This window comes from Vidua macroura, chromosome 4 (genome assembly GCF_024509145.1).
Source record: "Vidua macroura isolate BioBank_ID:100142 chromosome 4, ASM2450914v1, whole genome shotgun sequence".
In the NCBI taxonomy this organism is placed as follows: domain Eukaryota; kingdom Metazoa; phylum Chordata; class Aves; order Passeriformes; family Viduidae; genus Vidua; species Vidua macroura.
The window spans coordinates 28,227,626-28,243,819 of record NC_071574.1 but is presented as its reverse complement, the minus strand read 5'-3'; the positions used below and the strand labels follow the sequence as shown (position 1 = coordinate 28,243,819).

The following is a 16,194-nucleotide window of genomic DNA, read 5'->3' as shown; positions in this document are numbered from 1 at the left end:
TGCTTATAGGGCATGAGCTAACAGGATGTTATTATCTTGCCACGTCTGCTCACAAGCCCCTAACCTCATGCATGTACAAATAATGAAAATAGATTAATAGATTTTTAAGCCCAGAAGTGACCACTATTATAATTTTGGCCTGACCTTGACTTCTAGTAAGGGTCACAGAGTTTTACAGAGTTATATTACAGAGTTTTGTGCCAAAATTATGGCATTTGCACTGCACTGAATTTTGCATCAAGATGGAGAATTTTGCTTAATTGTTTATGCTGTTCTTAGCGAGGTGAAAAATGGAAATAGGAGCTGATCAGTGAAAAAGATCTACCAGATTCTATTGGGAATATATGGAAAGGTGAATACTAAAAGCAAAGGCTGCAATGACAACAGAAAATGGATCTCAGCAGGATCTTAGATGCTAAAGTACAGAAGCAGTTTCGCTCAAAGGCCAGGGTAATTCTATTTGAAAACAGCATCTGATTCACTAATGGAATGACAGAATTCCTGCTAGCATCAATAGTTGAGGTCACCATTTTTACACCATGAAGTAAGCATAAGGATTAATATATAAGAAGGATAAGAAAAGATTATTTTTGTTTGTTTGGGTTTTTTTAAATTTTTGTTTTGTTTTGTTTTTGTTTTTTTTTTTTGTTTTGTTCTAAGGGCAGACTTAAAGATTGTGATCACAGAACACAGGTAATGTCACATGCTTCACAGGCACAGTAAATGCTTACACAGGACTGATTTAACAGAAAATGTATTAAGCAGCATTATGTACTAAAGTTGATAAAACATACTTTGAATCCTTTACTGAATGATTTTCACTGACCTGTCTTCTTCAGGGAAAAAGTGTTCATTTGTGGATAGTTTTCTATCTGCAGTTAAGAAGGTCTATTGTGAGAGCTTTTGCAAGGGTGCACTTGAAAATTAAAGGTTCAGTAATGTCCTGAAGAGGCTACTCATGTGAGTAACAGTGAACACACCTATGCTGGATCTTGATCCAAACCACAAAATCTTCTTGTACCATAAAGTACAAGTCTCTATGCTTAAGACTGTTGAATTCTGATTTGTTTTTTCTTTTCGTTAGATTTTGCAACAGTCTCTAATTCAGTGGTTCATATTGAAGATACAATTTTGCAATAAACAGAAAATCACTAACTCTAAATAACCTTACCTGATTTAAAAATATATGACCTATTTCAAGAACACTGGATATAGCTGAAAGTTGTATGATGCCAGTAAACAGGAAATAAAAAGAGGGATGTGGACAGACAGAGAAAATTCAAGTCTCACGGGACCAATACATAAACATAATGAAGTGCTTGTGGCAATTTGGCATTTCTTTTGCTTTGGGGAATAGAGGGTCAGGGGTCTAATTGTGCTGCAGAGAGGAAAAGGTTTGCAATGTGGGGATGTGTTAGAAACTGTTTTAGGATTTGGAGCTAGGGAATTAGTAAAAAAGAAAGAGAACCAAACAGGTTAAACACAAAGGTAATGAACTGCGTTGTTTATGAAAGGCTGAGCCAAACAGGCAGCCACTTCAATAAACATCAAATGTCCAAGATACAGAAATGTGAATATGCTGTTTAGACAGAATCCTAAATTGAGATTAGATGGGTCTGTACTCTTACGTATGCAACCAGCTCCAAAACAGCCCTATTTGCTTTTAGCATGGGGAATCTGCCTTGAGTCTTTTGTTTTGGGAAATGTGCATCATACAGTTGTCTGCTGACCTTATGAGACACTTGCCTTGAATTGTTTCTCTCTGTACACCCAGTCTTGTTCAGCAGTTCCTGTACCCAAACCCAATTCCTTCAAAGCACAACGCTGTTGCATGTGGTAGCACACATCTCATAAGAGGTCCTGAAGAATATGAATACAATGGCCTGCAGAAAATCTTAACTGAAAGCATACATAAATTTAGAGCTGGAATGGAGTGAGGCAGGGGGTACCTTAGCAATCTATTCCAATAACAGAGAAATGTTGTCTAACTACAATTATTGCTGTTATCTACTGGCCAATAATCCTCTGTATGCATTGGAGAGAAATGCACAGGGATAGTTGCTTCTCCAGAGAGCTTGTTAAGAATGTTTCTCAAGAACTGCTCAAGTTGATTGAAAATGCCTGTTCTCACCTTCCTCTGTCCCTGTTAGAAGTTACCTGTGCTGCAGATTGCAGTAATGGGAAAACTGCCATCTTTACATCCATTCTGGCCAATGGCTATGCCCAGAGGTTAAAAAAGTAGTCTCAGTGTTTGTTGGTTTATCATAGACATGTCAAGAAAAGAGTAATAATTCTTAAACATTTTGTAAAGAGGGAGTGTTAGAGCTGGAAGAAGCAGTTTGGCTAATCTGGAGACCTTCCTCTGATCAGTCCAAACCCACATTCCCATTTCCAGAGAGATCTGATATAATTCTTTTAGACTGGGAATATTAAAAATATGGTTAATGTCAAGAACAGAAGCCTTCCTTTCATTTTTAGTAGGTGTATCAAATTTGATAGATGTCAAAAGTCAGAATAAGTTTCTGAAATATGCAACTAGAATTCCTGCTTTTATACCTTGATCCTGTTCCCAAGAAAAAATCAAGAGGAGTTTTGCTGCTGACCTCTGCATGAAGAGAGCAGGGCCTTCAAATTGCATAGCAAAATATTCTTTATTCCTTTATGTTTTAATGTCTATATAGATGTAGGCTGGAGTAGGATGAAAGTGTCAGTTTTTACATTTAAGGATTTGTGCTTTATGAGCCTTGATATGTTAATGCTTCCTCTGGGGCTATTCTGGATGAGTGCGTTGCACAGGTGGCCCACTGCAATTTATAGACACAATAATTGAACAAGAGAAATAAGAGACAAGAGTGTTTTCAGCACATGGGATGCAGCTGGTTCAACTACTTTAGCAGGAGGCATAACTTTTGTATGACAGAGTCCGTTTCTAAAACATAGCAAAGAGGACTTTTTTCATGGAAACCCATGTGCTGTTTTTTGCACTTACCCAGCTTGCTTCACATACCAGAGCATGCTCTGAGAGTTACTTTGTCATGCCCTTAAATGAGCAATTTAGTCCACTATAATTTATACTGCTAAGGAACTCTTAAAACAAACATCTGTTAAACCAGAAGATGACTTGAGAAATGCATAACTCCCAAAAAGCTGAACAGTCCCATACCAAGGACCATTAAATTGAGCAAAGTGATGACATAATGCAAAAAAGCAAAACAACTAGTACAGTTACTCTTAAGTAAAGCTAAGCTCAAAATAGCATTTTGATCGCTCTCTTGTCATAGGTTTACATGGTTAACCTTGACTTTCAAAGTTGCAAACTGAATATCTTGACATATGACAGAAGTTTTTCCTTAAGAAACTAGAAGATGCTTATCTACAGCCATTTGTCTTTCTGAAATCTAAAATTATGAATAAACAAACTACTGCTAGTGTTACAGACAGAACCTGCTAGGAAAATTCTAAACTAAGGAAGGATATGGAGCAAATATAAGAAGGATTTAGGTTTCTGTTCTTTTTAAAGAAGAAAATTAAATATATCTCAAACTTTCTGTACATTTAAAAAATTAAAAGGTGATTTTATTCTATTAAACAGTAACAATTGAAAGATGAAAATCAAGTCTTGATTTTCTAATAGCACATGTTCTGATACTACAAGATTTGTGGTATCTTTGAATACGGGCTTGAGGATGGATGAAACAGTTTCTAGCATTTATGTGATACAAATATTTTTAAAATTTAGTAGTAAATCTAACATGAAGGTATGCTGTCTTCAACAAATATTCCAGTAATCAGTGTCCTTTATTATATCTTGATGTATATCAGATAAAATTTCTATTTGGGATGTTTTGGAAAAGAAACCTTAATTACCATAACTCAGTGCTTATACACAAAATTTCTTTCTGTTTAAAAGTTTATTAAATGCCATAGTTAGCCAATTAGTTACATTTCATTCACTGTTTCTCCCTCTCAAAAAAGAAATAATTCATTAATACCCAAACATTTTTTTTGTCTCTACACTTTCTGCAACAGCACAATTTTAAAGTTTTCTATATAAACTATATACACATACTGAAGACATTGCTCAGCACACATGGAATGAGTCCATCAGTCATTGGCTCTGGTGTACTTCTGGATTTAGGCAGTTGTTTACAGCTATCGGTGTAACCCATATTCTTATCCCATCTGAAACTTAGTGCCAAGTTTCACAGCCCTAATTTTGGCCAATTTTAATTATTAGAATACCCACAGGAGGTAAAATTTCTTCTGTTTGACCATAGTTTACATAAACATAGTGGGGGGAGGAACCCTGTCATATATTTTCGGTATTGAGAAAGCACTTACATGTATACATAAAAATTATCATTAAATTATACATTTATCACACAAACTTCACTTATATCCACAAAAAGAATTCTGCACACCAAGGCCAAAATAACAGTGACAAAGGTGGGAAATTTGTACACACTCCACTCCTCATCCCTTCACCACAATACAACCAAATTTCCACATTATTATTATTTAAAACAGATTTAAAACATAAACACCATTACCAAAGTCTACATGCTTATACATCTTAATAAACTGGGACTACAGACAAGGAACTGAGTTTAGACAGAAAAAGTATGCATAACTTCAAAGCAAATTTTTTTTAATGAAAAAGAAAAATTTGCAAGAGGCATGTCACAAACTTCCAGAACAAGACATATTTATAATTTTTGTCAGGATTCCTGCATTCTCCCATTTATTCCACTACAGCAGTTGCTCTGTTCTTCCACTGACAGAAAGTAATGGAAAACAGGGGCCATAGATAACTGATAGTCTAGGGTATCAATTTCTGACATTGATAATCTGATATTGATAATCCACAGATATCTGATAATCTAGAATATCAATACCCTGATAATCTAGAGAGCTCTATTCTATCCTATCAGGATTTTGATTTTGTGATTTTCAATTTAATAAAAAAGTAAGGAAGTAAATGATCAATTGAAATGATGCATAATCTTCCAGGAGCCCCTACAAATGTGATGGAGGTTTGGTAAAGGTCTGTTACTAAAACAGGAAGTTAAGCAGCACAAGAATGCCCAAGAAAGCAAGAGGATGTCACAGTGGTAGTAAAGTTACTACTACTGATGTTCTACAAATTTCCAAATAATTCAATTGCTTTTGAGACCATAGTTTGACAGGGTACTCAAGCAGACATCTACTGTTAAGCTTACAGCATAAATGATACCTGCTTTAGCATCTTGCCGTCTCCTATACAAGCCTCACTAGGCATATCATCCTTGGCACTTACAAGTAAAAATCACAAGTTTCCAGTCTGTCTCCAGGGTTTATATGCTGTTCTTATTGCACAGGAACAGTCTTTGCTGCACTATCCCAACTGGGCAATGTAAATGCTCCAGTTATTCTTGGGAGCTGCCTGCACAACCAGCATCATGATTTAATTTTCAGCAGTTTCAACATCTACCTTTTCCAACCAGAAGTAGAAGACAACCTATTTCTATTTCTCAGGGCACATCAACTAGAAAAAGAAAATGCCTGCTTCTTCACTCATTGTCAATTATTCATTTTAATTTTATTATGTCCTTTAGATAAAGGCTGAAAATTTTGTGCTTTGTAGTTTTTCTACAAGGCTGCGAGCATAGGGACTACACTGAGACTTTAACTCATACCATGCTTAAACCCACAAAATTTAATTTCTATTATGTATTTATTACAATCAGAACTAAAACCGCCTTCACCAGAAATTGTGATGGCATAATTATATTGTCATATATCCAGGGATATCTGAGTTTGAGTTCTGTACTTGGCCATAAACTTAGGCCAATGCATGCCTCTAGGTCGGAACTCTCCTAATTCTAAAAATAGATTCCTCACATTTTTCCATGTATTGCAACAAACTTACAATCCAGTTAAATGCTGTTTATAGAAGAGAGATGAAGAAAATAAATTGCTCCATCTCCACACATTCTTCTTGCTCGGCCTGAAAGCAAACAATTCTGCATTGCTCATTGATTACCAAAATAGTTTCTTGATGACTTGTTAATTTGATAGGTCAGGCAATTTATTAGGTGTTTCCTGTGTTTCCAGCTACAGTCTGCATTGCAAGGAAACAAGTAGTGTCTGTGGCATGGAAGATGAGTCTGTGTCTGATGAGAGCCATGTGTACCAAACTCCCATTTTTCATAAGTGCTGTCATTTTACAGATGTATGACCCTCTTCTCCTGGTTACAGAGGAGGGGGGCTGGGGGAAGATAATGTACAGGGTTCAGCAGAGAAACCCTTGTAGGCAGAAACACAAATCATGTCATGCAAACCAGAACAGGCCACAGGAACATCACATCTCTTTGCAGAAGACAATAACAGATAGGACAGAGAAAGATGGAGTCTAAGATGATTAGGAAAACAGGAATGGTTAATGGATAACAGCAACGTGGCGCCAAGCAGTTCATTCCATGTCATAAAGATATGAGGCAACACAAACAGAGAGCAGGTAAAAGGTCTTTGAAATTCATCCAATCAATGCAGATGCAGATTTGCGTTCCCAGTATATTTGACAGAGAATAATACAGACTGTGGAGAAATTAATGTATTTCAAATTAAGTCTTTTGCTTTCTTAGCATCTCCTATTCTCAGCATGCAATATATCATTTCCAATTTGAAATTACTATTTTGGTTTTGTTACTTTTTTTAAACATCTCTTCTCTGTAAATTCTAATCACTTTCTTTTTCATTCAAACCCAGGGTTAACATATATTTTAGGAAGATCATTTCTCTTTTATATCAGAGCAGTAAGCTAGAGAAACACTCTGAAACACATGGCAGTAATTCCACCCCACTCCTCACCTCCTGTGGAGGTCCCTACTGTACTACTATTGCTGCAGAATTTGACTGGTCCCAATGCACACTGAAGGCATAGAGGGATCAGTGCTACTAAGCCCCTGACCAAGAAGGCATACATATATGTTGTATACATATATGGGGCAAATTGAGGTATCATACTATCTCTGAAGATTTAGAATTAGTAAGGAACAAAGATCAACCTCTAATTCTACTCTGCTTCATTTAAGGCACCTATTTGTGTTTTCTGTTTTAGTATGAAATTATTCATAAGCCCTCAAATTTTAGTCAGCAATTTGTGGCAGCACAGTTTTGCAGCGCTTGGCACACGTGTCACAGAGTAATAATAATCCTGGAAGAGCACTGAGAAGTTAATTTGCAGTGATAAAACTGTTGAGACATCAGAGTTCAGCATGCTTATACACAAAAAGTGCTTGAAACTAGACTATAGCCAATGTAGCTTAGGTGTCTGAAGGAAAAAATCTCCCTGACATCCTCACTGTTCAGAAGCTTGGATCCCTGGCATGCACAAATTTACCATGTACATTGTGGATTTCATACAACCATCAGGTTCTCAACAGAAAGCAATAAGAAATGAAGTGAGGGTATGTCAGCATGTTTCAAATCAACCAGAATTTGTCTGAGAAATCAGTTAAAGAACTTCAGCTCTTTCTTTTCACATAAACACTCCTTGTAAGAAAGGTGGTAGTGTGTAGCTGCTGTAAAGTGACCAACAGTAAGTGGATGTAAGTAACAGAAAGCTATTAGTATTGGATAACTTTCCAGATCTAAATGACAGAAAATACAGGAACGCAGCCAACAGGCACTTCAGCAACATGCTTGTTTTTCACTAAATCATCTACTTTGGTTGCAAGTGTTTATCCTTACTCAGGCAAAGATTTCATTGACTTCAGTGGAAATTCTGACTGTAAGAAGAATGTAGAATTTTTTTCCTCCTGTAAACAGAGGTTCTCTGGAATTGCAGCCTGCACATAATAAACTCTGAAACAATTCAGACCCATCACTGTGAACAGAACTCCAATATATCTCAGTTAACAATAAACATAGTCTCTCCTCCCAGTCCTATTGAAATCTATGGCAAAACTCCCAGTGACTTCAATAGGAGCTGTAGCAGACCCTGAGGCTTTCAAAGACCAGACATGCAATGCTTTAGTGTTCTGCCTCCTTTAGCTACAGGTCAAGCCTTTGCCTTTGTAAAATAAGGAGAAAAAGAATGTATTTGCTGCTTGGTTGATGAAAAACAAAAAAAGTAAACCAGCACTAACAGGCATTTATAATAAAAAGTGCTAGATGGAGAGCACGAACCTCATATCACACAAAATCAATTTTATATACTCATCCTATAATAAAATGTGGTCAATATAATGCTTTATATTTAGAACATGCCCACATGTTCTAAATCACTAAATGACAGTTAATTATCATCATTTACCCCAATCAATTACATATAACATATAAATAGATCAAAATAAGTTACATCTAACTTATTATAAAATAAAGAATGTTAATTATTGCAGAGGTAAGACTAGAATTAAACAGAGAATGATGTGTTTCCTAGATAACAAAGTTAGGAAAACAGGACTAAATCTCTGTATGCCATAATTACCTCACATTTGATAACACTGTCCAAGATGGTGTTGTTTATTCTTTAGATAAATGTCCTAATCAATAGATACATGAAGACAAAATAAGAGCAATCAAGAGGGGTGTATTTGCCTCTCTATTGGTACATATCTATTGAGGACAAATAGAATTCTCATCAGCAAAACCTACTTTGAGTCTAATTTGCAGTTCTGATTTATAGCTTTTAGAAACATCATGTCAAGGATATGGCAAATATTCAAGCATTTGCTTAGCTAAAAGATAAAGGGTTATAAAGGCAATTGAGATATGACACAGAAAACAAGGTTTAGGATACTATGCTCAAAACTGTAGGTCACCTTTCTTCAAGATCAGAAAGAAGCAGCATGTCCCTGTTGCCCAAGAGTTTTTTGGAGAAAGGGTCTCTTAAAAAGAATAGTTGCTCCCATGTTTTTTTTTGTCATTGATAGCAGGTAGAGAAAGTCCTAAAAAAATCACAGCTTTATGCCATTACTCCATTAAAAAAATTGTATGAATACTTAATTTAAAGATAGTTGTATAACTAAAGGCTTTTTAGGGAAGTTTTAACACCTGAATCAGCATCAAGCTTTCACTGTACTAGGATCTATAAAAATACATAGGCTCTGGCAGGATGGAAATAGACAAATGTTTTTGATTTGCAGGGTCTTTTAAAACATATTTCCCGTGATAGGAATACCACTGCAGTCTAGTTTACCCCTACCTCTAACACTTGCTGCAATTGTCTCATGAATTTGCTATAATCCAGAACAGTAAAATTATCTCAGTTTAGAAAACACAAAACACTCCCAACTAAATTTTCTCTCCCCTACTGTCACCTAAAAAAGCCCTGAGGATTTAAAACATAATAAAAATAATTTCAGTGGCCTGATTTGTAATCCTGGCTTTCCAGACAGTTCAGGACAGCTGAGGAGGGCAGAAACTGTAAAATGTGACTATGAAGCTGGAGTAAAGGACAACAGAGAACTTTTCCTAGCGGATTGCCACCATCAAATCCATGAAAATAAACTACAATCTAAGACTCTTTTTCACTTTGACAAACTACCTACTAAGCAGAAATAAGCATGTAAAGAAAAGTTCAGCTCTGCTTAAGTCAGGGAGTTACTCATCACTCCAGTGAGGATTTCACCTTTTACATCTAACAGAATTTGTCTTTTTCAGTGCAGGCAGCTGAGGGGGATGGTATGCATATTTTCTATCAGCTATGAGTGCAGGGCTTTTCCTGCCCATTAAGAAAACAGCTTCTGAAGATCAGACCCAAACATTCATTTTCAGTTCAGTATTCCTGGAATGCTCTTCTGCTTCCTTATGCTTGTTAACTATTTACACCTCACAGTATCCTCTCTGTAAAGTGGTGTTAAAATCTCTCTCTCACATGGCTTTGATGGCAGTTAATATTTATGCTGATCTTTGAAAGACTAGAATGAAAGTTAGCACAGTATGCATGCCTGGTTTTGTTCCCACTGTTCAGAAAAGCCTGTACAAAGCTAATACTTTGCATTAGGGATCTTTCTGATGGACAAGGAATGAAACTAGTGAATAGAACTACTGATGTTAGATCAAAAGAGACCCTCTATTCACCCTATCTCCCTCATTTATTTTTTGGCATTATCTTTTTCCTTCCTATCTCTCCAAGGCCCAAGGCATCAAAATTTACATCTTCTTTGTGTTCTGTCCTCAAGAAGGAAAGGAAAGAGGGAGTAGGAGGGGAAAGTAAGAGAGATAAAAGGAAGAAACAGTTCTAGATGTCAAGCAGTGTAACCAATTCCTTAATGTTAGTCTGTGCTTTTGTATATCATATAATTTATAAACTGGAAACACATTCGGCTTTGATTTTCAAACAGCAGCTGAAGTCGCATGCCTGTTCTAAGCCTTTTAAGGGATAAGGAAACTGATGGAGATAAAAAAAAAAAAATCACTTGTAATTCTTATATGATCCTGGTAGTGTTCCAGATTTCCATGGCAGGTGGTGTGGAAGGGATTTGAAAAGTGGTGGAAAGAAAGGATGAAAGACATTTGGAAGAACGCTTCACTTCTGTGAAAATGGATCCAAATTCTCTGCTTAATCACTAGAATTACACAATTACCTCTTGCCTTTTAAAGGCTTTGTAGTTTAATGGTGACATTAAGCAGAATAGCTGCTGTCACGTATGCAAAATCACAATACGAGATTTTCTGCATTTCCTCACAATTGCCATTTTGTGAAGTTCTGTTGTGCTAAAGGGCCATATTTTTAATTAATTTGTGACAAAATAGTGTGATCTAACTTGCCTTAAGTTTCTGTAGCACTCAAGGTAAGCTTTGCATTATAGCCCCAGATTCATTGCATTAAGTGATGAAAGACTGCTAAGGAAACTATACACCAGTGAAAGCAGGCTGAAAACACATCCATCTGAATGAGAAATCCAGCCAGACACTAAAGGAGGCCAGTGGCTACTAAGATGATAATCCTGCCTCTCTATTTGCAAGTACACCAGAACCGAAGGCCTGAGCATGGCTTTACATGCAAGATGTGAAATAGTTCTGTCCAAGCTCTCAGCCAGAGCAGCAGCGTAGGAGACAGGCAGTACAGGCATACTGTACAAGCTCAGCCCTTGAATTCTACAATGATAAGCCAGACTCCCAGGATTAACAGCCCTGTCAAGGGTAAGTCTCTGAAGTGCTTATTTGTTTAGAAGAACCACCTCATTCATCATTAAGGAGTGATAGAAATGGAAGTCCTCTGACACAGTATCTGAAGTCTACCTGGATGTATGTTTTCTCAGTATCATGGAAAGCAGAAGATAAAATATTGCTATCTGGTTTTAAAAACAGCATTAAAATGAAATACATTACTTGTGTTTATAATGTCTGGTTTCTAAGATGTTTGTTTTATTTCTTTTCATGGAAATATTGCAAGCTGTTTGAAAGTACGTACTTTCCATGATGAGCAGAAATACACCCGTATGAACACAATTTTAAGAACAGCAGTAAAATTTAAATTTACATCCCCCCTACTTCAAAAAGAAACAGGTTATATTTTGACTTTCTATGAAGTTTAAAAAGATGTTTCTGGTAATAAGTAATGACACTTGTCTGATAACATTATGAAGTTGATTTTTGTAAGCTTCATTTACATAAGGAGTGAATTCAACTAAAAATTTGTAATATGAAAATACTGGACTACTCATATGAAGATTTCTACTATATGGAGTTATTCTATGAATGGGCCTAGACTGCAATTTCAGAACCTGTTTCTGGATTCCTCAGATCCAGGGTCTTATTCATAGCCCATCTTTCCTCTGTATCTTACTGAAAATTACAGTCAGGAGAGAGTCTAATAAAAACATATTATAAGAGCTTTGAATGACTTATAAATACCTTTCTTGGAGACCAGAAGACTGAAATGAGGATGGTAAGAAGCAACAGAGAGTGAAGAATACAAAGCAGTACAAGAAATGCTGCGAAGCTATTCCTCACTCTGTTGGTGGTCTTGTAGATGTTGGACCTAATTGGATGTTAAGAATTAAAGATATCTTGTTCTGTCATTTTGACAATGTGCGTAGTGAAGCAGACTAGGCCAACACTTGTTTTACCATTAAGAGACATATATAACTTTTTTTTTCCAATTTAGAAATCGTGTCACTTACTGGAAGTGCAAGCATAAATTTGCAACAGAGTTGTGCTAGGAAATACTAATTTTCATAAATTCATAGATTCATTGAAAGGTTAGAGACTATTTAATTCCAAACCCCACTGCCATGGGCAGCGACACCTCCCACTAAACCAGGCTACTCTGTTTTGTTATCAGTCCCGTGTTTCCTAGGTTGTTATACTCTGTTAAATTTATTAGGAGAAGAAAAAACAACAAACCAAACAAACGCCTCCTTTATTCAGTGTTTCATTAATTTTCTCACTCCTTTTTTTTTCCTGTGGAAGAAACTTGTATAGGGTATAAAGAAATCTATTTTAAATGATTGTGCAGGGTATCGCACACTCCTAATCCACACATGAGAAATCTGTTAATGGAGAATTTCACATATTTCAGTAAGAGGAAAGAATTATGCAGAATCACTGTCTTCAACACAGTAATAGTGTGACCAGAAATACTAAATCCTGCCAATAATTTGGCATCAGCATTGATGCTGACACCATTTTAAAAATTAGTAATATATGTTGTGTATGATGCAGCGTAAATCACTATACATTAGAAATCATAGATTTCTACTATCATTCTGATTTTGTGTTTTTTTGAAAACACCTGATTACCTTTGACTATTCAAGAACTGCTCCCTTAGAAAGCACTAATTAAGATACTGAAGAGTCTCATCTAATATTTATACTTCTGGTGTTGCACTAGATCATTTTGCAGTGCATGAACAGCGTCATGAAGAAGGAATTAGAAGCAGTATAGCTCTGAGCCTCAGATAATCCTTCACTGATTAGTGAGATTCGCATCATCACCTATTCTGAATGCACTCCTCTCAGGATGTTGATAAAGCCCTTCAGTATCACAATATGGACTTCCAAGCACAGCTACGGCTTTTCTACCCAATCAAAGTGAAACCCTCAGTTCACCTGGTTAAGCTAGCTAATCCTAAATCGGCTTTTAGATTGTCACTTAACAACTCTGAGGCACTCCAGAAGGATCCTGCACAAATCCTGTGGTAAATGAGGCCTAGGCTGAGTGAAAATGAACAAACAAAAAGCTTTAAAAATGGACAGCAAATTCTTTATCTAAGGCATATTTTTATTTCTTTAGAGTGAGAATTAAGATGTCAGGAGTAGTTCAGTTCTGTTAAATTGGTCTTCAAAGGATGATGTATGCCTGCTTAGATTTCCAATGATGACATTTGAGTACATATTAAACAGCAAACCGATGCAAATAATGTGCAGAGGGTTTGGTGCTTTGCAATTTTTGAATATGTGGGCTATGACTAATCATACAAAACTATAGGTTTAATAAAGAAATTGAAAAATTCTGTAGTTCAGACATATTTGTTGGCTTTGAAAAGGTCTGAACAATTTGAATTTATTGATGAACTCCCCAACATGATATAATCATCTTCTGATGACATTTTTAGCAAAAGTTACACTGCTATGTCAATGGCCGTACCTTTCAGGAAACTGTATACTGTCATCTAAGTCCTGCACACTACAGACACAGTAGCAAAAACCTTTCTTGCATCTGGAAGAAAATGCTGTCCCTTGTAGGCAGGGACCATGCGTAGGCTGGCAGCAGTGTGTCTGTAGCTGCTGACTGGCAGTCAGAATGCAAGATAATGCTTGCATCTGTTACTAGATTTGGGTAATGGACACTGCTCAAGTATGTTTGCATTTAGGCTTCTTAGATTTCATAGGCTACACTGTAGAATTATTTCATTGAATACACTGCAATTTGCAATCTCATACTAGAATTTGTAGTAAGGTAATAATACAGGTAATATGCTTTGAAATGATTTTAGAATTACGTGACAGCTGGGATTTGAACTTGCAACAAAGAATTACACAAGTTTTAAAGATCTCCCTCTTGCAGTGAAATGAGGGAGCAAGATTCCCAGCACTACTTGACAAGTGAAGGCATTCAGAGCAAAATCTATCAGTGGCAGAGAATAAAGGTCTTGCCATCTGAAGCAGATCACTCAAGTACCAATGCCAGATTAAATAGAAAAAAACACACAGAGAACTAAGTTTATTATCTTTCATAGTGAATTGTTTAGAAATAATAAATAGGATACACAAGCACTATACCATGGTAGTTTATTTTGTCTTGTGGGAAGTTTTAACAGTTTCTGGGATTAAATGGCTTTTCCCTTCTGTGAAGGGTCTGATGTAAACTCTTGTACTGAGGCTTAAAGTCTTAAGGTTGTTAGAAGTTTCCATCAGTCAGTCTGTATGTCAATGGATAAAAAGTTGGTTGCTGATCTGACCTGTTCATCGCTCTCTGGAATGATGCCATCAAACTGCAGATACATGTGGCAATGCTGGGCAGGGGGGAAGGAGGGAATGGGAGAATAGGGTTATTTAGTGGGAAAAGTGGGTTCCTCTCTGCATTAAAGTCGGGACACTAAGGAAAAGTCATAGAAATCTGCAATTTAATTTTGTGTGTGTGTTCGTGCTCATTTTGCAATTGAAGCCTCTATTTTATAATTTCTTAAGAATTACATATATTTCCCTTTGTAACAGAGGAAATAAAATTTTAATTTCTGAGACAGGTTGAAACAGACTGTGTTGTTTAACATGATAGCTCTATGAGTCTGCTGAACAATATATGATTGCAGAGCTACACATCAATTCACCACAAACTAGAAAAATGTCTGAGAAAACTATGGTAGATAGAAGTTATTTTTAAGTTAGTTAATGTCCATTTACCTGGATGTGAATAATAATTACAGCACTTTTCAAATCAATTTTAAATTGATCTCCTAGAATTTCTGAAAGCTGCAAAAACCTCTCACTTAAATCCAGCATATTAGCTTTTTCTTTGTAAACATGTTATGAATTTATTTCCATGGTTGCATTAACCATCTTTTACACAGAGATTGCTTAAATTAATAATTTTAGCTGCTTTTAGCTACTTTTTTTAGAAATATGTTTAAATGACATCCAGCATTTTCTACCACCAATTGTGCTTTTCTTTCTCAATCTTTAGATCCAGTTATATCCATCTCTAAATTCATACTTGTAAATAGTAGAACAATTCAGAATTAAATTCTGAAATACAATATATAGGCAACATAATTTTTTCCCCAGCAATGTGATTCTTGCCTCGAGAAGCTAGCAGGAAGGGATTTGAAGTTTGTCTGCATTTTGGCAAACTTGGATTCCCGCCTCCAGAAATTCTCTTAATTCAGTTGTCAGGAGAGAGTATCTATAGCAGGATTTAAACTAAAAATTGAAAGGAAATCTATTCTGAAGCGTGAGAAACAGTGGCTAGTACAGGCCAGACCCTGAGATTGTGTTTAGTGGCCAGGCATTAAGTTAAGGTATGTGTAGGTAGTTGAATGATCCACAGAACACAGCTTACTTCTTTGCATACCAGTCCTGCTCTGCAAATTTAAAGAAACCTGAAAGCACTGCTAATTTACATGTTTTGGAATACTGGGGCCATATTTAGAGGAGGCTGAAAGCACTTCTAATTTAGGTATTAAAAAGATGTGTCTGGAAAAGAATAAAACAAAAACTATGGTTTATGTTATGAAAGAGAGGCAGCTTTGCTTAATTAAGGGAAAAAAATTCAGCAGACTCTAAAGGCATTTTCACAGCAGCCATATACCTTGAGGGCTGTCTTAACAGACCTAACAAAGGACTAATTAATAGAATCCAGTTCACCAAATTTCAGGTGACCACACTGGAGATGGGAGTCCCAGCAGACCACTGACTTTTTCTGTAAAGTTTGTAAAGAGTTACAGACAATTATTCATCTGATCTATTTCAACAACTGTTTCAGACTGAGGTAGCCAGCACTGCACTTTGCTCTGAGCGCACAGACTGCCAGCAGCAACCAGGTTACATGTACACACCTGAGCATGGTCAGACAAGTCCTACTCGGTGAATTCAATATTTGCCTTCCAGATGAGAATGGACACTAAGTCCAAAGAGAAATAGGTTGTTTATTGCGGTTTGTGAAAGTACCCTTCTGTGCCATATAGGAAGCTATGTCCAGTTCCACAGCTACACTACCTGGTCTATTTTGTAGGCCATGGAACTTACAGCTCATCCACTTCCAAT

The 16,194-nt window shown here is 36.4% G+C and overlaps 1 protein-coding gene across 3 annotated transcripts in view; it reads right to left on the bottom strand.

The window, feature by feature from the left end:
• LOC128806276 (uncharacterized) overlaps window positions 1–16,194 on the bottom strand; it is a 168,667-nt gene that overhangs the window by 45,861 nt on the left and 106,612 nt on the right. Inside the window, exon 4 of one of the 3 annotated variants that reach the window (XM_053975707.1) lies at window positions 14,240–14,447. The exons of 1 other annotated variant lie outside the window; for it this stretch is intronic. In XM_053975707.1, the coding sequence (XP_053831682.1) occupies window positions 14,346–14,447 (102 nt within the window). In that variant the 3' untranslated portion in view covers window positions 14,240–14,345. Of the gene's footprint in view, window positions 1–14,239; window positions 14,448–16,194 lie in introns of those variants that run through there. One more of the 3 variants, XR_008436757.1, reaches the window with a different exon arrangement.